We start from the raw sequence: 27153 nt of genomic DNA, 5'->3' as shown, positions 1-27153 counted from the left end.
AATATGGGCCGTCAGTTTAGGACTGGTTTGTGACACAAACCATCCTTCGGTGAATATCCATCATGGCAACTGAGTATGTGACATCTGGGTTTTCATCCTGGAGTAGTAGGGAGATGTTAAGTTGTTCTGTACGTCCTGAGGATTTTTGCAGGATAGGCAGGATAAACCTGGCCCGTATGTCTATGTAATACAGTGGTACCTCTGGTTAAGAACGTAATTTGTTCTGGAGGTCCGTTCTTAACCTGAAACTGTTCTTAACCCGAGGTACCACTTTAGCTAATGGGGCCTCCTGCTGCTGCCGCGCCGCCGCTGCTCAATTCCTGTTGTTACTGGGGCCTACTTTGGGAGGTTCCCTATGCTTTTGGGAATTTGGCCTTACCCATCAGCTCTATCCCTGTAGAGTTCCTGAAAACGTGTCTCCCAAATCCTTGACGGGATATAGGATTCTGCCACTAATGGTTTGTTAGGTTGGGAGAGCCTTATGATGTTCCAGAAGAGAGCTGCATTAGGGTTCTGTAGGATGAGGTCTGCAACGTATCCTTCCAGCTCACTCCATTGGGTTCTGATATCAGATTTCTGGCACATTGGGGGCATGTAGGCATTTATAAATAGTAGAGCCTTCTCATTGAGGTGGAGCATAGTAGCCATGGCAAGTGTCTTAAGGGAGGGGAGGGGCCTTGGTGTAGAGCCAATGTTGGTAGAGATAAGGGTCCCCAACCCCCCTTTTGCTCTGCCAAGCCTCTTCCCTGGTTCAGCTCCGGTTGTAAAGGAATTATATCCATTTAATGATATGTCATCCCTGGCCCAGGTTTCCTGAATCAAGATGATGTGATGTTGTGATAGAAAATCAGTGAAGCAAGTACCCCTGATAGATGCAGCCCATCTGGCTACATTCCAGGTTTGGAGGGTGACCTTATGCTGGCCTGTTGGCTGTCAGTCCCTCTTTCCCTCATGGGATGGTTAGTTCCTTCTGTGCCTTTGGAAGTATTAGGGAGGCATGTGCTGCAAAGTGGGGATCTTTGACTAGCAAAGAGCCAACTTCCTGAGCAGGGACCTCATTTGTCCTGTTCTGCCAGAGAGGTAGTGGGGAAACTGGTCCTCCTGTTTAACGGTGAGTATCTGGGCACCAGTTGGATTGTGAGTTTTGGAGGCCTTAGGCAAAAGTCCATGTGTAGACTGGGTACTATTGTGTGGTTTCAACTGTCTGTCGGCGACATGGGGTTCCTTGAAGGTTATTAACATGGGAGTGTCAGGGTTGTCAGAGTCCCCCTCTTCATCTCTGTCACTTGGGAAGAGATCAGTCAGATGCACACATGGCCTTCTTCATGATGGGGAGCTATTGGTCATATTTAAATGTTGTGTTTACAGTTCCAGTGTCCTTACGTCTAGAGTTGAAATTTCAGACTTTATGCTTACTAATCTCCTCTTCAGCTCTTGTAGTTCTAAACTCAGGGTTTTATTCTCCCCCTTCGTGCAACTGGCATTTCTGTTATTTAATTTAGTTTCACTTTTCAACATTGGCTGTGATTCTCTGCCAGAGATAAGCTGTCTCACTGTTTCATCCTTGAAGGGGAAGGGAGTGAGTCCGCCATAAGATGTTTTTCTTCTGCATAAGTCGGGATGGGAGGGCTGGTTTGCTAAAAGTGATAAGTAAACATATAGTATTTCATATGCTGGGCAGAAAGTAGATTTTTTCCAGATCTACATTTTGATAGTGGCAGTTCAGAAGCTGGGATAGGGGTGTCATGATTGACCTGTGTAACGCCCATCTGTGCACATTGAGGTGAATCTCGAGCATTATCTGATTCTTTTGAAGGACTTGGCAAGATCTTGTTACATCCGGGACTCGGGTTGTTGGATCGATGAAGCAGCTGTGCCTTGTCATCCTTTTAACCATTTGAGAGTTTGTGGAGGGGGAGCACATGTCCAAATTTTCCTCTATATTAACTAATTTAGTCAGAATTTCATTCAGTCTTTGAAGAACTAAGACCATGGTTTCTGCAGACATTAGGCAAATTTCTTGGTAGGGGTGTATGTTAGAAATCTGTTTAATACAAGCTCCTCCACTGTCTTGTTCTAAAGAGATGGGTGGGCCAGCATCTGGGATAGGGGGAACCCCTCTTGTTCCTAATCTCTGCGTAGGATTGTCTCATTGCCTCCCTGAAAGGGAGGGGGTTCCCATGACATCGTTACTTATTATTTGTTTGGTTTCCAATCTGGGGATGAAGATGTCGATTTTCAGCTGCTTCTCTGCTTTAGAGGATTTGTGAGTCCCAATTATGCTGTTTCGGCTATTCGTGCCTCATTTTTCCCTTCTGGCAGCCATTCCAGTAAAGTTAGCAGAGTTCTACCAAGCTGGAGTCGAGTCTTTGCAGCAATGTGTTAGTCCAAAATTTTAGCCAGTAGACAAAAGTGCAGGTCAGTCACAGAGGCAGGCTTCATCAGGCGTCGATTGTTGGGGTAAGTCAGGTTGAGCAGTAAAACAATACAACAATAAACTAAAAACAAGGAGAGGCAATAAGGCAGCCATTAAGATGTTAAAAATGTGCGATTAGAATCAGGAAATGGCTAAAAACTACTTAAAAGCAGGAGCTCTGACTAGGCTGCTGTCTCAGTCGCCATCTTGGATCTTTTTGCTCACCTAATTATTGATCTTCTATACCTTTTAAATAATTAAATTGAGAGTTTACAACCCCAAATTTCTAAATGAAAATTGAGGCGGCATTAAATACTTTAAATTAAAAAAACAGAATAGAGCACTGACATGCCACTTTCCCCAAAAAGAAATAATTAAAGGCAGTATACAAGACACAATTATGAAAAAAAGTGCTAAAAAGCAATACAGCAAGACAAAATAATGGTGATAAAGCAATCTGATTTGGTCCATTGCAACTACATTTTCACTTACTCTCTGCATTCACTTATGCTCTTTATTTCTTTCATTTGTTCTCTAGGTGAACTTCCTGCTCCTGATTTATTCTTGAACGCAACTTCGGTTCCTGAAGGGGAAATTATTGCAGTACTCTGTACGGCTCCATCAGAGGTCATGGTGACCAGATTTTTTTTCTGTAAAGATGGGGCTCCTATTTCATTCAAGAAAGCAACATCTCAAAATGCTCGATACATCGTAAATGCATTGCCGAAGAATACTGGCCAATATTCCTGTGGTTACCAGCAGAAGGATGCAAAGAACCAAGAGAAGACTTCTGCCCTCAGTGTTGCTCAGGATCTGATTCTCCAGTCAGGTAAGATTGTAGAAATGATCAGACTAGGAACCTGCAAGGGACCTGCAAGAGAATGTTGCATGGTGGAACAGTTCTGTTTAGAGTTCCAGCTAGTCAGCCATGCCATATTTCAGCACAGTCCATTTCTATGCCCCCACCACAACAGTTAATCATAGCCACAGAGCATGTTCAGACTTCCCGGGAGCACATTCATATATTTATCTAAATGAAAATAGGTGCTGTTTTGCACCTATGCAACCAATGTTGGAGAATCTGGCCAATAGCATAGAGATGATAGCACTTCTCCAGGGACACTGTTTAATGGCCTATTAAAAAAGAGGTATTGCTATTAGGCAGCTTATCAAAAACATTCATGATTTATGTGTCTAGCCTCTAGGGATGGGGCTTAGATCAGCCTAAATCCACCCTGTTTCATTCCTTTTGGCACATCATGTTTTTCTAAAGAGTGCATGAAAGGTTACATGTGTTCTTCCATCCAGCTACGTCATACTTTGAGTAGGCCCAATGAAATGAATGGCTCTTAGTCATAACCAGTGATTTTTAGTTCAAATGAAAGAATTTAGTTCAAATTGTAATGATGCACATTAATATATACATTATATTCCAATGGTACATAAGCAGCATTACTGAGTAAAAATATTTACTTACTTATTTGTTTATTTGTTTGATTGTTTGTTTTAGTATGCCATTTTAAATCTTAACACAGAAACAAAATAATGCAATTTACTCAAGCACAATCATGAAAAGAAAATATTTTTTATCATTTCCTGTCACAGATCATTAATACCCTGAGACCACAATAATAGAATATTTTTGTCACTGTAGAAATTTTGATAGCACTATTGATGTCAATGTCTGAATTTTTCTCCATTTTTGACAAAGACCAATGATTGCCATCAATCAAGCCAGTTGGCTATACAGTGGTACCTCAGGTTAAGTACTTAATTCGTTCCGGAGGTCCGTTCTTAACCTGAAACTGTTCTTAACCTGAAGCATCACTTTAGCTAATGGGCCTCCTGCTGCCGCCATGCTGCTGGAGCACAATTTCTGTTCTCATCCTGAACAAAGTTCTTAACCCGAGGTACTATTTCTGGGTTAGCGGAGCCTGTAACTTGAAGCGTATGTAACCCGAGGTGTCACTGTACAGAGGAAAATGGATAAATAGTTTATTTATTCAAAAACATGAGGGAGGAGTAATACCTGATTTAGGCTTGCCATATTTCAAAAAGTAAAATTCCTGACACCCTAGCCTTCCTCCAAAAAACACACGGGGGGAGGAAGATGAGGTCAGGATAACCAAGTCATATTTATTTTCCACCATCCTCCTACTCCTCAGTTGGTACTACTGCATGTGGGGAGTCAGGGGGCACAAGCACCCTTTGGGTCTCCCACGTAATGGGGGACATTTCTTCTGCTGCTCGGGGGGGCAGACCCCCCCCCAAAAAAAACCTAGTTGCTACACGTACAGGAAAATCCAGACATCGCTTAAAATTCAAAAATTCCCCCAGGATGCCTTTTTAGGCATCTGATTTCCTTCCATATCTGGGATTTTCAGGACATATGGCAATCCCAGCCTGATTTAGGTGGGGCCAATTTTGGCTTTGTGAGGGAAACCAAATGAAGACTCTTTTTTGCGTGACCAGGCCACAACAGCCACAGCCCCCAAGGATCATAGGAAAGGAACAAAGACTCTCACAATGTGTTATGGAATTAAAATTAGGCCACAACTTTATTAAACTTCCGAATGTAAGAAGACCTTGGCTTAGGCCTTGGGCGTGTATACCTCCCAGCGCCCCCCCCCCCAGCCAGGGGAACTGGGGCACATCAGGGCAAATGTGATATGGGCACTGCAAAATGTATGTGCACACAAGCAGCCCAGCCCATATCCCCACATGTAGTTCACTGACGACCTTTCAGTGTATAGCCAGTGACACCCATTATATAACCCCTTTAAGAGGGAACCCTGGGATCACCCCCCATAGGGAAAATAAGACTAAAGGATTCCACCCAAGGCCATAACCACCAAAGTTGTGACGAATTGCTATAGGGAAGACAAAACCTGCCAATGCAGGAAAATTTATTCCCAATCCTTCAACAGCAACCAATCAAAGACCATAGCAGTACCCACTAAACAGTAAGAAAAAGTTAACCTGCAAACAAGAAAACATTAAACAAAGGGAGGGGAGGGTGGGAGAATCTCCTGGGCCAACTGCCTGGCTACTTTCAGCTTCACCCCCTATTTATAAATGGGACTGGCCTCAACTCCCAGCAAGAAACTTGATTACTGAGGCTGCACATTAACCTCCAATTAATAATGCTGAGAGGCAGGCCAGTCCCTGTTTGCCAGTATGTTCCCTGGGAACTGTAGCACCGTGCGCGATCCCGCAAAGGGCACCCACAATGTAAAGTGTGAGTGCTCATTCTTCTTTGATCTAATTCAGGTTGCTCTTCTTTTTTGACAGGGTCAAATCAGAAAATTATATATGGAGTTGTGGGTGTTACCATCCTGGTGTTGGTACTTTTGATCTACCTTTTGGTCAAGAAAGGTGAGTGCTGGTAACCTGAAGCAATGATAATCTACCACGAAAAGGGTTGATTTTTCAAGTAGGAACAACATTTGAACTGAAACTCAGCTTTCCTTCAAAACACACACTTGCAATGCAAGTCTCCAACCAGAAATGTCTTTACTTTCTATGTGTGTGCATATATGTGTGTGTGCATGCACATGCACAGGTATGGGAGAAATTGTGCACAAACATGTATATGTTAGCAAAAAGAAAGTACGAAACTGAATTCTGTTAGGGGAAATTGTATCCATTTAGAGGAGTGTGCATTTAGAGGAGTGGCTTCAACTGCCACTCCTCCTTCATGGAACTGCCCCCTCCTTCCAATTTTGTGATTGTTGTTTAGTCGTTTAGTCGTGTCCGACTCTTCGTGACCCCATGGACCAGAGCACGCCAGGCACTTCTGTCCTCCACTGCCTCCCGCAGTTTGATCAAACTCATGCTAGTAGCTTCAAGAACACCATCCAACCATCTCATTCTCTGTCGTCCCCTTCTCCTTGTGCCCTCCATCTTTCCCAACATCAGGGTCTTTTCCAGGGAGTCTTCTCTTCTCATGAGGTGGCCAAAGTATTGGAGCCTCAGCTTCACGATCTGTCCTTCCAGTGAGCGCTCAGGGCTGATTTCCTTCAGAATGGAGAGGTTTGATCTTCTTGCAGTCCATGGGACTCTCAAGAGTCTCCTCCAGCACCATAATTCAAAAGCATCAATTCTTCGGCGCGGGTGGCGGGTGGCGCTGTGGGTAAAATTTTGTGATAGGGTTGCCAAAAAGTAAAAACCAAAAACCACCCCTGAAGTTGTTGAGCTTTTCTTTTCTTTTCTTTACAAAAACGCCCCCCCCCCAAACACCGCCTTTTGGAAATTACATCCAGATGACAATTCCGCCTTTGAAATACCTAATTTATGACAGCTTCTTTGCCTCTCTTTTTTGTTTTTGTTTTAGTGCTGTGTCATCAGCTATCTTCAAGGCAGGACAGAGTCAACACTGAGCACATTCCTTTTGATTATGTGTAAGATTTTCATTTCTTCATTTGCTTTATTTGTATGCCGCTTTTCCACAAAAAAAATATGCTCAAAGCAGCATAGAAAGAAAGAAGGCAGGAATTTATTTCAAGCACTCCAAAAACAAGGTCATTGTTAACATAGCAAAACAATATTTTTTCATACACTATGTTCTTTGTTCAGCCCTATTGTTGAGAATGTGTGGGGATTTTTGTTTCTTGTTTTTTACACTTTCTCCTAAGCTGTTTTCTGGCAAGGTTCCTGCATCTCCCCACTGCCACTGTTGGACAAATAGCAGACGGATTTAGATCAGAGACATGGTACAGGGGAAGAAAATACATGAATGAACTAACAAGAGCCTTCTGCTGTTGCCTAAACATTTATACTGAAGCTTCTGCTCTTATCAGATTTAAAGCTTCATGTGACTAAACCAAGTTTTAAAATTCAGATCTCCTGCATTTTGTATCATTCATGGTTGTGTGAAGGAAGGCAGATCTCATCCTTCTCAGAAAAGGCTTTCTGCCTACAGAACCAGTAAATATGCAGCATCACAAATGCATTTGTCTCTTGTTTTTCTTAGGGAAGAAACTGCAGTCAAGGACAATAGCAGAAACCTGGCCTCTGAAGAAGTTCAGTGTAAGATAATTCTTTTCTCCCTTTGGACTGTGGGTCATGAAAACCACAGTTCCATCACGAATCATGCCACAAGTCTAGCACACAATCAGAGGATCTGCAGAATGTTTAGCAGCTTTATATTTTTTGGTCTGAATAGTTAAGTTTGCAGACTTTGTGACTGTGGGAAAATACTCTAAAAACGAGTATATACACGTTTCTGCTGAAAAACTAGGAAGACAGTTATGCTCTTCAGCTAATCACGTGACTGTAAAATGTGTTTGAAATATCTAAAATGAAGGATTAAGAACTTTGAATTCAGGTGTTACTTTTTAGTATTGCTATACAATCCCTTGGAGGTTTCTGTGTGAAAGGCAGTATTTAGTTTTAGGATACAAATATTATGTTCTGGAACATGAAAACCACAAATTTAATTAAGTTTTTAAAAATCCTTTCACTCTCCAAACCTAATGGAAGGTACAATGGTTTTATTTTGTTATACAGCTGCATTCCAATGACCTCAGATGCAAACCCTTGTGTCTCCAGGAGAAACTAGATTTTTCTGCAGTTATTTCTAACTCAGTGAAGCTTCTGGTTCATGCTTACCTACAAAAATTGTAATACATTATTTGGTAGAATAGGCTTATAAATAGAAGTTGTGGGCTGTGGGAGAGAATGCTCTCACTGTGGTTCCTAACCCACATGACGCATTCAACAAACAGTGACGCCCACATAGCCATTTCGGAAGGCTTCTCTCAATGTAGCTTTACCAGAACCGCTGAATTTGAATGTGTTACTCATTTCCAGAGAGCTATTTTTGAAGGCCTATAGTATACAACTGTTTCTGTTGCCCTCCATGACCTCTTAGTCAGATGCATTCTCAGGATAGCACAACCACCCAGACACTGATGGATTATAACTCTCATCAGACCCAGCCAACATGCCTTTCCACTCCTGACCCTTGTTGTTGAATGAAGAACTCAAACTTTCTGTTTCTGCCAAACCCATTAACGCATAGACCTGGGTGATACCCAGGCAAACAAGAGTAAAGGTACAGCAGATGAATTGTATGGCTTAGTGTGGGCTGAGACATTGATCCAAGAAGCTACACACACTCTGCCTCTTCCTTATGAAGAGTAGGACAGAAACAAGTATTGACATAGCAAACGAGAGGTATTTCTGCTCTGGAAAAGCAAACTGGGAAAGCAAATTGGCTCTAGGGTGAGTGAATGGGGCCTGTGAGGTATGTTTGGGTCAGTGCTGACTGATTCTCAGACACCTTTTCCTGGAGAAGCTCAATACTAGCAGGACTGACAGGAGGTGTCAGTGATGGCAATGGTCCTTGAGGAGCTGCGTGGGCATTGTTGTATTTGAAGCAAATGATAACTTCAAGAAAGAGCCTGGTGATCAGGGATGAACCACTCCTAAAAGGCTGATACATGTTACAATTGTACACAATACACATAAGTACACATACTTATACACATCCTTGAAGTTGTACTATGCGACTAGACTAACTGTGAATTTGTCTTCAGATGCCACACTTACGGGACTCCATCAAACAGTGGTGAGTAAAATGTCTCAGCCAAATCTGGGGTGATCTGTCTTGGTACAGTAGACCATATTCAATTCTGACTTTGACTAGTTTATAAAGTGTAGCAGACAGCCTCCTACCCCTGAACCCAGGACTGTTCAGGGGTAGGAGGCTGTCCAGTACACTTGCCCCTGGACTCGGAGGGCTAAGCTGGCTGGGGGGGGGGCACCAGGGGCCTGCGGGACTTACACTGTTGTGCCAAGAACTTTATTCTAATAAAACTTCCTCCATGAGCCTCAGACAAGCTCTGCATTGGCCTGTTATTACCCAAGGAAGTGGACTATTGTAGCCTGCCCCACTCATACCCCCTCTGGGTGCACTTATGTACCAAGAACCCTGGGATACTGTATAAAACTACAAATATATTCCAGATAGGTGAACAGTTTTTTCTTGTCATAACAACAATTGACCCCAAATTACTTCTGCCAAAAAGCCAATATCAGTAGGTAACTATTTTTTTTCCAATTTCCAAGCGATCACCACCCCGAAATACAGAAACAACAACCTATGCATCTGTTACTCCATTGTACATGCAACCTGCCTGAGACACCTCCAACATTTCACATGCCGATGCAGCATCCTCACAATGCATGACAATTTATGGGAATTGATAATATGTAAGAAGTTTGAAAGTGCTAGAATTGGAGGAATTTGGAAGCTTTACAGCCCCCAGAAGATCTGAGAAGACTTTCATCCAATTTTCTGTTTATTATTTTATTTACTCTTTCCTGCCTCTAACCATGAAGGATCCTTTATTTGTTTTCCTACTGTTATACGCACTTACCGGTAACCTTCAAATTCTACCATATCCTCATGGTTGTGTCTGATTGCAATTTCATTGGTAATGTCAAACGTTAAATGATGTAACCACAGGTCGATGGAACGACAAAAGTGATGTTCATTCTGTTGTGTTAATTATGGTACACTTGTTTGTTCAACACAATAGAAATACCTGGGAATTCTGCTTGCTGACATCCTAGGCCTATAAATATGGGTATCATAGAAAGCATAGAAATCATGGCAAATGTAACTTGCCTATTGGTTTGTTAGATATGAAGATGAAGTAATCAATCTCTCCTTCACACATGAGAATGTTGGAGATTATCCTATATTCCAAATTAGCAGTGCGGTTGAAGCCCAGGATCTGTTTGGATAAGAGAGTTTAGAGAGCCTTCTCAGCAGTTGCGCCTGCCTTGTGCAACACCCTCCAATCAGATGTCAAGGAAATAAACAACTATCTGACTTTTAGAAGACATTTGAAGGTAGCCCTGTATAGGGAAATTTTAAATGTTTGATGTGTTGTGTTTTAATTTGTTGGAAGCCACCCAGAGTGACTGGGGTAACTCAGTCAGATGGGTGGCATATAAATTTGTTGTTGTTAGATTTTCCCAGGGCTGAGCCAGGGCAATGCTGGTTAGGTTCCCTGTGCTGGCTGAGCTGGAGATATGAGCATGAATTCCCACTGGTGAAACATAAGCCCGTGTAAGTCTAAAAAGGGTGTGGTAGGGACATGATGGGGCAAGGAGAGGTATGCACTTATTCCAAATGCAATCTAGCGTGATCATGTGACTCAGGGCTTAATTCACAATACTTGGGCCCACAATCAACTGCCAGTTCAGGAATAGGGGTAACTTATGCTTGCCAGTTTGGGCATGACTCAGTCTCATTGAACATAGTGGAATTTCCTCCAGCATGAATATGAATGAAACTGGGCTTCCTATCTATACTTCATGTGCACATAGTACTGTAGAGACCTGAACACCACACAACAATAGGAATTGACTCATAACACAGTACGAGTTCAGAGTTGAGGAACAAGCAGTTTTTCTGGGGGAACTCCAGGGTTTGCGGTACTAGCACCTTCCCCCCTTCAAATGTTGAAAGTGTGGCACTTACTGTAACAACTTCATAGTGAGCCCTTGCTTAACCCCAACCCCCCTCAAAGTGACTCATCCCAAAGGAAAGAGTGCCTTTGGTGCCAACCCCTTTGGGGTACCACCACTGGGGGAGGGCACCACTGCCTCTGTCAGCCAATGCCTTGATAATTCATCACGCTCCTGGTAGACTGAGTCCAGGTGGGCTCTCAATCAGTCAGAAGGGGGTGGGGTGGGACATGTTGTTTCTCTCCGCCAGCCAAAGATAGGAAAAGGCTGGGTCCCTCCAGTGTTGGTTAATTTGGGTTTGGTGAAAGGAAGATAGGTATAAAAAGGAAAATTTTATAGATGCCTAGTCCAGGTTTGGGGCAAGACCTTGTTGGCAAGAGAACTGCAACAGAGATTTAAAATCACAAAATATGCAGCAAAGTATGGAAATATAGGCTGTTAAACCTTTAAAATACCCCCTTCTAAGTTGCCTCCAAAGTTCCCTGCTTCCCTTAACATAGAAAGAGACCACATGTTTGGTAAGTCAAAAATGACTTACTTACGAACTTTATAAAGGTCAGAGTTATGTGTCATGGTCATTTTTTTTTAAAGCCTCTCATGGAGGTTCTCCGCCTTCTCCTGTCCAGTGCAAATTCCCCTTTCTATTTAATCCATGATGGATTTGATAATGTATAATTGAAATCCTGCTGCCAATTTTTTTTTATTTGACAAACAACATTAAAATTACATAACATCCCACATCACACCCTAATATACTACTGAACACAATTATACACAACTATACATTATCTGCATCACCAATCACTAATTTTATCAATAACTAATTTACAGAAAAGAAAGAAGAAAAGAAGAAAAAAGGAAAAATTAAGAAAAATTAAGAGAAAATAAAATTGACTTCTGATTAAACCCATTGTACTGTCACTTATTTTGGTTATTTTACACACAGCATCATACTATTATTTTGTCTTCCTAAGTCTTATCCAAAGTATCTGATTATTTGTCACCTTCGTCTTGCAAGAATCAATCAAGGTCTGCCAGGAGATTTTTATTGTTACAACAATTTTTCAAGTAATCTTTAAATATTTTCCATTCATTGTGTATCTTCCGTGTCAGATATCCTCTGACTCTCCCTGTCATCATGGCCAACTGTAAATATTCTATCATTTGGACCCGCCATTCAGTTACTGTAGGAATCTTTTCACTTTTCCATTTCATTGCCACCAGAATCTTGGCTGCGGTTGTTATGTACATGAAGAGTGGTCTACCATTATTTTTTATTTCTGATGACATTATCCCTAAATGGAAGGCCTCTGGTTTTTTTGAGAATGAGAACCTGAGTAGTTTTTTTAATTCATTATAAATGGAATCCCAGAATTCTCTAATTACCGTGCATTCCCACCACATATGCATATAAGAACCTGTACCTTTTTTACACCTCCAGTGAAGTTCTGATCTCTTTTTATACATTTTAGCCAATTTGGCTAGGGTAAGGTGCCATCTATATTGCATTTTCATGATGTTTTCTCTGAGATTATAGCATGCCGTAAACTTAATATCTTTCTTCCATAGTTTCTCCAACTGGTCCGTGTAAATATTGTAGCCAAGGTCCTGGGCCCACCTTACTATTACCCCTTTCACTTCTTCCTCTTTTACCTCCCACTGGAGAAGAATATTGTACATCCTTGATTATATTAATTCTTTTTCAAATTTAGATGTTGCATTCTCGAATACTTTCTTTCTAACCATACTTAATCTCTCATTTATTTGAAAATATTGTAACCAGTTCATCAGATATATCCTTATTTCTTTTTAAAAAATTGAGTTTATTATTGTTTTCTTCTAACAACATTCTATATGTGGCCCAGTCTCCTTTCATGTTTTTCTTTTTTGCAGTCAGGGCTTCTGTCAGTGAGGTCCACAAGGGGATTTTGGATTCTAATAGACTTTATATTTAACCCATATTTTATAAAGCGATTTTCTTACTATATGGTTCAAAAACCCCTTATGAGCCTTCACCTTCTCATACACCAAATATGTGTGCCAACCAAAGCGGTTATCAAAACCCTCTAAGTCCAGGACATCTGCATCTTTTAGAGTAACCCAGTCCTGAATCCAAACTAACCCGGCAGCCGCATGATATAATTCAAAATCAGGAAGGGTGAACCCTCCTCTCTCCCTCTGCTGCCAAAATTTCTTGATAAAACCATCTGGTTGTGTGAAGATCCTGAAATCCTGATAGCTCCTGAGAGTGACGTGTGAAGGCGTTGGCACCTTGAAACTTTGTGTAAACCAAGTTATTTGTAAGCATTACAATATTCATCAGGGCTAACATTATCAACACTAACTTTTAGTTGTTGTTTCTGGCACAAGTTTCTCTCTTTGCTCTTCAATGTTCCAAAAGGTGCCAGTTGCATTTCCTGGCGTGGAACTGACTGTTGAAGCTGCAAGAGGTAGTCCTTTGTTGATTGTTTTTGGATAACAAAACCATTCTGAGCTCAGAAAAAAATGCACCTCTGTTACTCCCCTTTTCCTTTCAGGTGTGTGTTTGTGTTCAGGAACTGAAAACCACAAAACAAATTGAAAGTGCCAGCAGTGTAAAAGCCACCCTTTCTTGGAAAAGGAGCGGTTGTGGGAAATCAGGTTTGTTTCTGTCCTGGTGGATTAAAAGTGAAAGCCTCTTTTCTTGTAAGGCACACAATTCCAGGAAATCGGCTCTTGTGGAGACAGGCTGAATAAAGTCCTCTCTTGATATGTGAGCAACAGTTTTCTATCTAAGCCAAGAGTTTGTGGGCATAAAGGGACAGAATAAGACCACCTGTCCTTTTTCATTGATGCTATCTAAATTTCTGTTTTAGCACTTTGACCTCAAATTGAGGAAACTGCTGTGCAAATGACTTATTAGTGGTTTGTGTGTGTGTGCGTGTGTGTGTGTGTGTGTGAGAGAGAGAGAGGACGCACATAGAGTGAGAGATGGTGGGAACAAATTGTTAATTCGCTTTTATTGTACTGTATTTTTACTGCTGGGGAGGCAGATTATCTGCCTCAGGTGCCAGGTGTATAAGCAATGAAACAATGAACGCCAAGTGAAGCACTCTTAATGGGCAATTCAACTTCATTTTCATGTGGATACCTATTTGGGCATCTAGAAGGCCTTTATTAACTAAAAAGCATTCTTGAGGGCTTCCCTGGCAGAACAGCTAATTGGACTTACCATTTCTTTGGACTTATCCCACTGCTGCATCAAACCTCGAGACAGAAATATCATGGTGTGGGAGCCTATGGTAACAACACAGCTAGAATGCAAATACAAATAGTTTTAATGTGTTTTAAGTGAGGTCTAGTACATGTCATGTTTCCTCTGCCTTTGCACTTTATTCCACAAAACTGGCAGGTGGGAGGAAGTTTCCTTTTTTGTGATGGGTTGGAGAGAATTTTGCCTCCTGAGTTTTCCTTAAACTGCAAATGGGCTTGAACAGGGATGGGGAAGATGTGGCTCTCTGAATGCTGTTGTACTACAACTCCAATCTTCCCCAACCATTCACCATGCTGGCTCAAGCTGATGGAAGCCATCAATATCTGGAAGGCCACAGCTTCCCCTTCCCTGGGCAAGCTGCTTAATATCTTGAATCTGAAAGATTGGCTGGTAGGGGTGGGCTTTCTTTGGTAGCCACCTTCCTTTTGAAGGTGGTTTGGGCACAGCCTGTCCTTATTCTCCATCCAAGGACCACCTACACCTAAATGTAAGAACTCCTTATGAAGAGTTTGTATGAATTCTTAGACTTTAAGAAGATCAAGGCTGGATCTAGACACATCAAAAAACATTTCAGGAAAACATGTTGTAAAGCTCACAATGCAAAATCACATTGCCGAAGAATCGAACTCTACAGCGCCATCCGCTGTCACAGTGTTATAACACATTTAGAACGCTGTATTTTGACTAATGTAGCTGAGTCCCAAGTCAGGTCTACTTAGAATCTCCTCTCCTGTTTCAGATCTGAAATCAGAAACGAGGAACTTTTGGCCATCCAGACATTATCAGATACCAACTGCAACCAGACCTTGCAGGCATGGCCATGGTCAGCACTGATTGTAATTGTAGTCAGCAAAAACTGGAGGCCCACAGCTTAGCTAACCCTGTCTTAAAATTGTTCTGGAGTCACAACAGCACTGTAGCCTAGCTTTTTGTTTAAGTGGTCTGATCATCCCAGTCTCATTGCTGAATGCTTAGCGAGGGAGTTTTTCACCTACATATCAGCGCACAACTCATGCAATTCCCCTTCCCTTTCACTGCTTCCCTTTCAGTGTATGATTAATCATTAACTGGAAAAATCTACAGCAAGAACAACAGCATATCGCTTTTCATGCACTGGAAGCCGCATCATGAATATTATTCTACTTTTAGGCGGTAAGATTTTTTTATATCTCTCCAAAAGAAACCACAGCAAAATTACCCACAGAAAACCTCAAATATTGTGGGGATAAGTGGTGAAGGAAAATTGGAGAACTATAATCAAAAGGAGACTAAAGTTTAACTCACCTGGGAATAAGTCTCTTTCAATTCAATATGGCTTTCTTCTGAATGGAAATGTACAGGATCACAGCCTTAATAACTTGGTGACAGAACAGAACTCCTCTTGAATTCCACTCTCATTCCCTTTCCATGTGGGTTTTGCCTATACATTTTTTAATTATCCAAACTGATGTTCAAATGCTTCTTTGCTTTCATAGCTGTTCTCACCAACTCCAGGAACAGTGCCATTCACTTGCTGCCATTCCTGATTATGAGTTATTCAGCAACTGGTAAGTATTCTGAGTGGTGTGTTTTTTTTAAAAAAGTAATTGCCTTGGCCAGTTCCCTGCTCTGTTTTTACTAGAAATGTCAGCTTTAATCAATTTAATTTGCAGTCACCAACTAAAGATTTAATTGGAGGGACTTTTATTTTTATTGGTAAAGAATACATTAAAGATGACCCTTCAATTTAACAATGAACCTAAAAGTGATACAAAGCTCCTTCAGTGTCTCAAGAAGACAGCTAATTTGACTTTCTGGTCATACATTTAATCCAGTGAATAGTCAATTAATGGGTTGGAATTATAGAACTGTAAAGGACCTTGATGATCATCTAGTGCAAACCCCTGGTGATCAATAAACCTGTTTTGCGTTCAGTCTTGCTCACCTTTTCCTGTCTATGCAGTTTTGAGCCTGCATAGAAGTGATCGCCCTTTCCAGTAACTGCTGTTTCAATATCCTTCAGACTGAGCTTATAATTCTGTCCCCAAGCAAGCCTACCTTTTAAGGGCGAGGAAAGCCACAGTTACCAGAAAAGGTGATCATTTCTGAGCACACTCAAAACGATTCTTCTTATAAGTGGGAATGACTAGAGAATGTTTTCTACATTCCTTGAAACAGAGTTGGTTTGAAATTTACAAGCGTTACCTCAGAGCCCAATGTTTTTTTCCTGCTATGCAGTTCACATAGTGGATAACATTATGTTCTTCATATTAGAACTTTTTGATCTTTTCAAACCCAGTGACCACTATTAATTCTACCCTAAAACATAGGACTCATTTGTGATTTTCTACAACATGTTTGCTTCTCCAATTTATTTTATAAAAACTAAGTGGTGGTAGGATTGGGTTAGCATGCAAGTTTCAAGACCGCTAGTTGAATATCATTGCTTTATGTAACCCAGATTACAGAAATAAATACAAATTTTGCCCAAATATTTATTGGTGTTTATGCTTCACACTGAACTATCTTCCTATCTCTTTAGGTAACAGTACGAGCCCTTTGATTGTTCTTGACCAATATGAGGGTAGTGGGATCAGACTTGTCTGCAAATCTGAGAATGTGAGATCTCCTGAGCTTCTGCAGCTGTCATGGATGGATGGCAAAGGACAGGAACTTTCTGCTACTCCAACCACTCTGGGCAAAAGCAGCATTGAAAATTCTGTTCTTCTAGAATGGGGTTCTGGGAGTGCTGTCTCCTGCAGAATCACCAGTAAATCTTCAAATACACCAATAGGATCAACATCCCTTGTAATTGCAGGTGAATGAGAAACGGTGCTGTATAGAAACTGGTGATGAATGTGTAGAATGAACTCAATGTTAACAATGAATATTCACAATGCTCCCTAACAATAGTATGAACTTTTGAGGGAACATTATTAAGTGAAATAAGTTGCCTATGCATATTGAGGATTAGGAGCAAAGAAACAATAAATCCAGTCTTCTGAGTAGGATTTACTTTAATGTTGCTTTCCTACATGGTCCATGGGACTAGGAAAAATTAATCCTAAAAAGATTTGAAATATAACATGAAACGTGAATTGTTGCTCAACTCGCATTATGGTTCCACATTGATCTGAACTAAAGAATTCCGTCAATGGATGCAGAATTTGCCAGGTGTCTTTTCTGCTATCTGTAGATATTTATATTTATTTATCATTATTATTTTGAAACTTGGTTTAATCTGTGCTTATTGTTTCCTATGGACGAATTAAAAAGAAAGAAAGAAAAAGCAGAGAAGATCTTCTAACTGTTGACTTTGTTCTATTCACAGATATCTTTTTCCCTTCCACCTCCCTCTGTATGGTTGGCTTCTTCGTCATTGCAGTACTTATCATCAATGTCATAATTTTCACCTATTTGAAACTAAACCGTAAGTTTTCCCATTGTTCCAGAACATGAACATGAAGACACAGAGAGAGAGAGAGAGACATTAAATGGGTGTGGGATATCTTTATCATCATGTTTCTGGATTTGGAGAGAGAGACATGGATTGGATGTGCATTAGGGTATATAAATAACCAGAAGCAGAACAAGAAAATTCAGAATATGAAGTTAATCTAAAACTAGGTTTACACCCACTTCCATACTTTCTATACGGGCTGGTTCACATGTCAGGTGTACAACGAAAATTTTACTATTATTGTTGTAGTAGTTATTATTACAATTGTATCCCATCTCTATTCCAAGAAGCTTATAGTGGCATACATGAATGAATCTTTATTTGTGTCAACCATAGGCCATAACAATAAAAAAATGATATACAAAGAATAAAAATAAAAAGTCAATTATATAAAATACATTTTAGGGTTTTGAATCAATAGTCCAATAGTGGATCTTATTCTAACTGCCCCAGCTAAGAACCTTGCAGCCTTTGCTGTCACCTTCTCATCTTGATCAGGTGCCAAAAGAAAGGACACTGTGGCAGTGGCTGGGCGACCCGGAATGGACAATAAAAGTGGGGTGATAACCTCATTCCTCAAGTCTTTATAAATAGTGCAGGCCAGAAGGGCATGTGCCAATGATTATGGATGTGCCGCCGCATACATACCACCCAGTGAGCTTCATGGGTGAGTCCGGATTTGAACTCTTGTCTCTGGAGGCCTAATCTGACACCACCATACCCAGGGCCGCTGTGCCCATGAGGCAATGTAAGATGGCCACCTCAAGCAGCAGGAGCCACAGCAGTGGTGGAGCTGGCCTCCAATGAAGGCATCGCCCACTGCTGCCGCCACATTGCTAGCAGCCTGGTGGTGGTGCTGGAGGAAAAGCAAGTAAAGACTTTGAGTGAAAAGGCAAACAGGAAGGAAGCGTTTGGGCTTTGCAGCTGTGCAGCAGCAGCCTGGAGACTTTGGAGAGGGCAGCCCTCCATTCCCCTCTCCCCATAACCCACTTCATCACAGCACTTCAGACCTAAACTCAGGCAGGCCACCGCAATGCTGGTGTACTTGCAGGTAGTGGCAGTGAGCGGCCACAACACTGAGATGTGGTATGGTACATTTTGCCTCAGGCAAATCCTCTTGGCCCAGACCATTCCATACTGGCTCTGTCATAGAAGTGTGCACCTAAAATCTCAAGAATGGCATGTAAGGTTAAAAAAAAAAAAGCAAAGGACCCCTGGATGGTTAAGTCCAGTCAAAGGCAACTATGGGGTTGCGGCCCTTATGTCACTTTTCAGGCTGAGGGAGCCAGCCTTTGTCCACAGGCAGATTTCCGGGTCATGTGGCCAGGATGACTAAACCGCTTCAGGTGCAGCGGAACACTGAGACGGAAACCAGAGCACACAGAAACACCTTTTACCTTCCCGCTACAGTGGTACCTATTTATCTACTTGCATTGGCATGCTTTTGAACTGCTAGGTTGGCAGGAGCTGGGACAGAGCAACACCAGCTCACCCTGTTGTGAGCCCAAGAGGCTCAGTGGTTTAGACCATCACATCATAGAGCCAGGGTTGTCTATGGTCTCCTGTTAAGCATGCACCTGCTCAGAACCAAACATTTATTGTTACATAATGCTGAGAGTGGTTTCCCCCATAAACAAAGAACATGCGTATAAAAATAGAAAGTATATTAAAAATCTTGTTCTTTATTTTATTTCAGACGATCGTTGGAAGATTGCTTTTTCAGGTAATCACCGTATCACTTTATGGAATGATTAATGGGATTGCGTTAACAGGGGGAATAAGGGGCTGAGCAAAGTCTAACTAGGGCTGAAAGTTTATACATTGTTTATTTTAAGGTTTGAAGTAATAATAGTTTTATTATTTATTAACACACACACCCCAAAAAAGCTGGCTGGGTTTCCATACATTACATAACAGAGCATAGATATTAGTGTTTTTATTGCACACTCACCCGATAATTAGATATTCTGTGATATGGATTTTAAATGTTTTATAAGTTGATCATCATTTTAAGATTTTGTAAGTCAAATGTTTTGTAAAGTGCACTGAACAAATGTTAATAATACTAATATATCCCTCCCCATATGCAGAAAATGAAACGTTAGCATTAGAGGAAGGTAAGCATGGATTTTCTACTTGTCCTTATTAAAATTGCATATGAATTACCCTGAATATGTTTACTTCCATGACTGGCACCATTGGGCATCCCCTGGCACTGGAATCCCATGGCATTGCTCCTGCTCTTCCTCACTTGCCTGTCGCCTCTGAGCAAATGGTCTGGGACAAGAGTGCAGGGCTAGAACTACACCCTCCGCTTGACTTGCCCTCTGCATCTGGGGCCACCACTGTTTATGGCATAGTCCTCTTGGCTTGTTTCCAACTGTGAGCTTTAGCATATTGTGCAGGGGAAGAATATTTGAGTACAGGCCAGTAGATAATATCTATGAACTGAAAGAGAAATGTTTACCTCCCGTTCATAATGAAGCGCACACACTTCCTGTGTATGTGTCTTGGATATCTATCTAGTATCAGCTGGTGGTTTTCTGGAATATAAAACCCAAACCAGAACTGGAAGATGAGATACTGCCAGTGGGTCAGATCTTTAATTCCCCACTTCCCAAAGGCCAGCTTTTGTAGTTGGATGTTACCACTGCTGCCCAATAGAATCCCCTTCTCCTTCGATATATGGCATGATCCAATAAATGCTAGTGGCTTTAAAGGTCTTGCTGATTTGAATGTGAATGTTACATCTGAAATGTGGCTTTAAAATCTGATTAAGGATATGCTTTTAGTTTATAGCTTTGAAAGGCCCACTAAAAATATAATGAAATTCAGAGTACAGCTCTCTTCCAAATCACAGTGCATTCATGTGCGTTCCCCCTCATTATCCACAGATGACAATAATATTTCTCTTCTCTCTCTCTCTTTAAGAAAAAGCAAAGCTTCAATGGGAACTAGGTAAGAGTCCCATTCAGTTTCTGCCTGTCATAATGGTACAATACATTGGGGTCATTCATTGTAGATTTCACACAGATATCATTCTGTGTTTATGTTCCCAGACACAGTTAGAAATGAAGTTTGCACAACTGCTATGGAGATCCATGTGCCACACTTAAAATTTCACTGTCAATACATTATCATCACCATCATCATTATTATATTTGTTTATATCCTGCCTCTTTCCCTGACAGGGACTCGTGGCAGCTTACAGATAAAACAGAAACATCAACTTGTACATTTCACTTGTTATACATTTTTAACAATTTAATAATACTTTGCTCACCATGTGACTAACTCTATCACTCTTTTATTATTCAGAGAAAGTAAAAGAAGAAACAGGAGAAGGTAATTCCACAGCACTAGCAGGGATGTCAACTAATCAAATTCTTAATAATAATACCTGTAATAATAATAATTTATCTGTACCCCACCCATCTGACAGGGTTGCTGCAGCCACTCTTCCTTTTACAGCCTGATTCTCTCTCCAGCTGCAGCTGCCATAGCTTGAACCTGGCAGCTAGGCAGATGAAGGCCAATGACATTTAATCATAAAATAGAGATTGTATTGAATGGTCTAGTAGACACTAAATATGAAGAGGAAATTCATTGCTGCACCTTCTAGCCAAGGAAATACAGTGGTACCTCTGGATGCGAACGGGATCCGTTCCGGAGCCCCGTTCACATCCTGAGCAGAACGCAACCTACGTCTGCACGTGTGCAGGTCGCAATTCACCGCTTCTACGCATGATGTCATTTTGAGCATCTGCACATGCGCAAGTGGCAAAACCCAGAAGTAACCCGTTCTGTTACTTCCGGGTCGCTGCGGAACACAACCTGAAAATGCTCAACCTGAAGCTACTCTAACCCGAGGTATGACTGTACTACTTTAGAAGTTGGTGTATTTATAATAATTTTTAAACTGCTTAATATTTTAAAAATCTCTAAGGTAGTGCAAAATGTTTTGATATCCGCAAATCAAATCTGATCTAAAAACAGTATATATAATTAGATAATAATACCTGCCTTAAATTTTAGGATGGATAGATAGATAGTTCTGATTGTTTCTGAGGTATAGAAAAACTAAACTAAAAAAGACTAAGCTAATCTTAAACATTCTAAAAGGCAAATTGAAAAGCCCTACCTTGCTTGTATTCATAAAATATTGATCCTTTTCATTTTGTTCATTTGCAGAATTCAGGAAAGTGCAAGAAAAATTCGGTAAGGATGATTTTCAGTAATATTCAGTAACATGTGACTGAGTGGATGGACGGTGCAACACTCATATATGTTTTGTGTTCACCCAGAGGCTGTTTTTACTCATGAGGTTTAAATTGTCTTTGTTTCCTATTCCCCCCCCCCCCGCACTCACAAGCCATAGAATGCACCTGCCAGGGCAAACAACTAGTAGTGTCACTAACAAGAAAAGTGGGTATCTTGTTAAGGTACTTTTTGCCCTCAGATAGGCCCTGGAAGAAACATTATTTTCTCTGCCAAGTGAATCTATCCAGGAAGGATATAGCTTGCTGTTTGACTAAGAGGTTATAAGGCATTCCAGAGTCAGGATGCAAAAGCCACCCTCAAAGTGTGCCCCCCTTTAATTTGCACTTTAGGTCTTTTTATTTATTGAAGTTATGCATTGATCTGAGGTCTATAGCTATACTTATTACCTACACTTAAGACCTAAACTCAGGCTACATTCAGCTTCAACTGAAGAAGAATTGAGCAAAAACCTTGCACTTCTTTATTTTTCCATGCTTAGTTCTAAAGCCATTCCATCTGATTTCTTGAAACACTCACATTATCTATGTTTTGTCAGAAGACATTTGTGAAACAGTTGCTGATTGAATATTATCTTCATTTACAGCAAAAGCCGAACATGAACTAGGTGAGTTGGATCAAAACATGTTTTGATTCTTACATTCTTTAAATGTAAACTGTTGCACCATTGCAAATCTCACGATTACCTATTGTTTTACATTGCAGAGTTCAGGAGGGCATTGTCCTGTGCAGGTATGATCATTTGTGAATATAGAACACCTTTAGCAGTTGTCGGTTTATATTCTCAATGCCAAATGAGATCGTATAGTATTAAAGGCTTCCTTGCATTTAGTGTGCCCATTTTTAAAAATACAAATAGTGGTGTTGGGAAGTGATAATTATCAGTATATCAGAAGACTAATAAATTATTGCAGGCAGGTGGGGAGTTTAACTCTCTTCCCTTGACAAAAATTCCTGACAAAAATCATACCCCCCAAGCTGCTATCTGCATATTCGTTGCTGTGAATCTTGGCACCAACAAGACCCTTCTTCCCAATGCAAGCAGCATCAATGGAGGAGCAATCTTCATCTGGAGCACAGCAAAATCAAAAAGGGTTAAACTCCCCTTATTCATCTGCTGTGATTCTGATAACTATAAACTCCCCACAACAATTGCAATCTATTGCAACAACTATTTTGGTCTTCACTCCAATCTAGAACTACATAAGAATCCCTTTATACAGTGCTTTTTTTCTTTAAAAATGTTTAGGGGTACTCTCATTTTGACTCAAGAAAATCACAATTTTATAGTTCAAATTGGGAGAAATAAATACAGTGAAAAGTACAAAAGTACAAAGATTAACAAAATGTTTAGGGGTATGCGTACCCCTGTGTCCCCCCAGAAAAAGCACTTTCTTTATATATATAATTTTTATTAAATTTTCTATTTTACAATTTAGAATACTCATTTAAGCATCCTTAAAATATCAATGACTTCTCTACTTCTCTTTCCATAGTTCATTTCATATATCATAAATCCCTGCATACTTTACATAAACTAAACCATTCAGTATTCCATTATTACATCCACCAAAACTTATTTACACTGTTGAATTTATTTTAATGTTGTCAACGTTTTCAAGTGTACACTAGAACTACATAAGAATTCAATTTACATCAGTTGAGGGGGCAATCAATGTGCCAAGTTAGAAAGTCCTTGTATTTAGGGACACTCCAGATGTCCTTTCCCCATATAGCGAATAGCTAGATTAGAGCATTGATTTCAAAAGCTGATGCTGGGTTCAACATTATCATTTTAAAGGTATGTTTCTGTCTATATTACACTGAAGTCAACAACTGCATAAACACAAGAATGCATTAAATTAGACTCCATATGGTGGTAATACTCAACGATGTGGTGGAATGTAATTGGACAGTGGTTTATGAGGTGGGTCAGAGATAGTTCACCATACCACTGCAAGGGGTCACAAGCAATAACCTCACACAAAAAAAGATCCCTGTGTTTAATATAGATAGAAACAATCTTCTTTTTGTAAATGGCATTATTTTTCCTTCTTGCTATCTAGTTGATGTCACTCTGGATCCAAAATGCACACATGCCAAACTCATCATCAAAGAGAAGAATAAAGTCAAATATAACCATTCCCCCTTAGAACAACTGAAAGATCCCAAAGGACTTCTGATTGCAGTGGCAAATGAGCGGTTTAGTAAGGGGGAGATGTACTGGGAGGTGGAGGTTGGAGACAAATGTGAGTGGGAGCTGGGAGTAATTACTATAACTGCAAGAAAAAGGCTAGAAGAGGAGAAGCTGGAAAAGCCACTGGAGGAGGGATATATTGGTATACGATGGTTCCAGGGTAAGTTTCATTGCACTGGAGGAAATAGCCTAACTGATGGCCAGAATGAAGAATGTGAAGTTGTAGGTGTTTTTCTGGATATGAATGAGCAAGTGCTGTCATTTTATAATGTCCAGAAGATGTGCCCTATTCGGTCAATCCCTTATAGATTCTCTGAGGAAATGTATCCATTCTTCAATCCTGGAAGTGATGATAAGTTCTTGAAAGTCCGACCAATAAGCATCCCTAAATGTTTAATATCCCTGTGAAAGAAAGTACTTCCCATGTTTTCTACATGTTACAGAACCTTGCGTAAGGACTGGTTTACACCTGCTCCTTTGATTTTGATTTATTTTTTTTTACACCTAATTACTCATAGTTAATGTAAATTCTCCATTAGGAAGCCTAACTTTTGCAGTGTTCTGCCTGTGTTGCAAGTCATCATTGTTAGATGTTGCTCCCATCAGATGATAATCATATGAACCAGCCTAAAGTGATTGATGGTGGGAGCGTTATCCTGGAAACAGAAACCAACGGGCAGGTATCTGTTGTGGGTGTTACTAGATCTGGATCAGAAGAAGACAGGTTCATTCTAGAAGCAGAAAAAATGAGACAACCTTCATGCTCTTTCAGCTACAGAAAGAATCACAGACATTTGGACTAGCTTTTTTGTATTGATTTTGACCCTGGAGAACACATGCCACAAGTTACCAATGTGTCTTGTCTCTTCAGATATGCAACAGGTTTGGGTTTTTTCCAGATTGTTGGATTTTGTTTTGTTTGCAGAATATGCAAAACATCCCACAGCCTCAAAAGCACATGATACTATAAACATTTCTGAAATGCCAAATTTCATGGATAAAACTGATCTTTTTCAGAAAAAAAATATAATATGCACTACCAAGCACTGAACCAAGCCTTGGTGCTATATTGAGAAAATGATAGATTGGTCAGCAATTCTGTACATATCAATAACTGAAGAAGTAGTATGAAATCTACTGTTGATAGTAATCATTAAAATAAAATATTTTGTATATTGTTATTTTATAAAATATATATATAATATGAATATGTTTTTCCCCTTGGTATATTAATAATAGAAAAATAAATAAATTTGAAAGAAGATTTATGAAATATGAAATTACTCTGTTATATCACAGACTGCAGTCATCAGTCTCATGGTCTTCAACTGTAAACAGCAGAGAGGACTACTTGTTTCAGTTATGTCACTACTTTTTTCAACACAATATATGTACTAATATATTGGTTATATCTTTGTACCTTTTTCATCAGGTGCTGGAATTTTTATACAGTCGGTTACATAAGCAAAAATGAGACAATTGTCAGTGGGTTTAGAATCTGTAACTTAAAAACTGCAGGCATACGGTGTAACTTCTGGGATGGGCAACAATATTCCTCCTTGAAGAAGCTATTTGATAGTTTATTCTGATTACAACATTTTTATTTAGATCAGTAATCCTATTACTGGAAATTAAAGAACAATGACTAGGGACAGAACTACTTATTACTAAAAAGAATTGAAACTTTCACCAAACGTGACAGCCCTGTATCAACTCATTCTGACAGTTTTTCCTTTGCATACATGAATTGGAATAAATTTGCAAGCAGAGATGGTTACATATGACTTCAGAGATAGGGCAGATAGATGTGGCTTGGCCACGTGGACTTGCAGGCCGAATGGGAAGTCCTAAGCTCGTTGTTCGCCACTGTTGCCTTACTTTTATGTAGAGGACAAGTGTAGTGAAAGCTGCAAGGTCATACATTTAGCTCAACCCTAGGAAAAATAACAGAGGTTATAAATCATGCAGGGAGCCTACACACATTGAGAAACTTCTAAGTGCAAAAGATATGCGCAATGTAGTGATGGATGGGTGGGAATGAGGAACAGCACAACCTTTGAAGCCAAATATTAAGGCAGTCAATGTAAAAGGGAAGGAACATTTGTTGTTGTTGTTGACAACATGCCTTTTTCCCTAATGGAATTAAAGGTGGCTTGCAGATAAAACAAGAATCACTAAAAGCATAGAAAAGCAATAATTAAAAACAATTAAACACTGATAGAATTAAAATGATATGTGTCTATAAAATCTGTTTAAAACATACAAATAATTTCAATAAAAACATCACAACATCAGCCGTTTCATTAAAAGCAGTCAGTTTCCCAAAGCCTGTTGGAACAAGAAGGTCTTCAGCTGCTGGCGGAAGGACAAGGAGAGAGCTTGTCTAGCTCCTCCAGGGAGGGAGTTCTTGAGTCTGGGAGCAACCAAGAAGGCCCTCTCCGGCATGCCAGTGAGAGTGACAGGACCAAGGGTGCCCACTTTTATAAAATATTGGAGGGAGAGATAAGTCCCGCCCAGCATAATTGATCACAAGACACAGCATGCATACACCATTTGGATGGCAATGCCCATCAACAGGGGGGGAGGCCCCCTCAAACATTTTAGGGGAGATGAAGGGATCTTGACCTCTAGGAGTTGGCTCCTATGGACAGGACCATAGGAGCTGCACCCCGTCTCAATCAGGACCTGCCCCCTCTCTCTTGGCTCTCAGCTTCCTCCCTTGGGGCTCACCATTTCCCCCTACCCCGCACCATCCCGCTGATATCTCCACTGTGGCCATCACACCTGCCACTGCTTTGAAACCTACAGCAACTCGACTTTCCAGCCAACATATTTCCAGATGCCAGCGCTGCACTTCCAGAAGCCAGTACCTCGTCCTGAAGGAGAAAGACAAGTGGTTCTCTCTTTTGGTCCCACGGTCTGGTGTGATCCAACTGACTCATGCCACGGTGTAGGAGCAAAACATGTGTGTCTTTTTGTCTTTTGTTCTGGTGTGGCCAGAGCACGGGAGCCAAAGTGGGACACCCAGGATTGGGATTCAGAAGCCAAGGTGGCTTCTGTAAATGTCACACTTAAGGCAGGACAGTTTG

General features: G+C 40.6%; 2 protein-coding genes across 6 annotated transcripts in view; both read left to right on the top strand.

The window, feature by feature from the left end:
• LOC310691947 (uncharacterized protein) overlaps positions 1 to 10916 on the top strand; it is a 52902-nt gene extending 41986 nt beyond the window's left edge. For 3 of the 5 annotated variants that reach the window (XR_014518617.1, XR_014518618.1, XR_014518620.1), the window contains exons 6-9: positions 5708 to 5791; positions 6750 to 6816; positions 7389 to 8987; positions 9488 to 10916. Coding sequence is in view for 1 of the 5 variants with exons in the window: in XM_083472239.1 (XP_083328365.1) it covers positions 2955 to 3245; positions 5708 to 5791; positions 6750 to 6816; positions 7389 to 7444; positions 8956 to 8987; positions 9488 to 9559 (602 nt within the window). In the remaining 4 variants the exon portion in view is untranslated. Of the gene's footprint in view, positions 1 to 2954; positions 3246 to 5707; positions 5792 to 6749; positions 6817 to 7388; positions 8988 to 9487 lie in introns of all 5 variants that reach the window. The other 2 variants (XM_083472239.1, XR_014518619.1) reach the window with 2 other exon arrangements.
• A 1972-nt stretch (positions 10917 to 12888) lies between these two features.
• Positions 12889 to 25779, top strand: LOC310691595 (butyrophilin subfamily 3 member A3-like). The gene is made up of 14 exons (XM_083471454.1): positions 12889 to 13537; positions 15200 to 15302; positions 15626 to 15697; positions 16672 to 16947; positions 17461 to 17559; positions 19286 to 19312; positions 19680 to 19706; positions 20521 to 20547; positions 20908 to 20934; positions 21781 to 21823; positions 21962 to 22014; positions 22454 to 22474; positions 22573 to 22599; positions 23934 to 25779. The coding sequence occupies exons 2-14, from the start codon at positions 15278 to 15280 to the stop codon at positions 24470 to 24472; spliced, it is 1263 nt and encodes a 420-aa protein (XP_083327580.1). The 5' UTR covers positions 12889 to 13537; positions 15200 to 15277; the 3' UTR covers positions 24473 to 25779.
• The last annotated feature ends 1374 nt before the right edge of the window (positions 25780 to 27153 follow it).

Source organism: Podarcis liolepis, assembly GCF_965112155.1.
Source record: "Podarcis liolepis genome assembly, chromosome: 13".
NCBI lineage: Eukaryota > Metazoa > Chordata > Lepidosauria > Squamata > Lacertidae > Podarcis > Podarcis liolepis.
The sequence above is the reverse complement of the archived record's forward strand: the minus strand, read 5'-3'. Positions and strand labels throughout refer to the sequence as shown.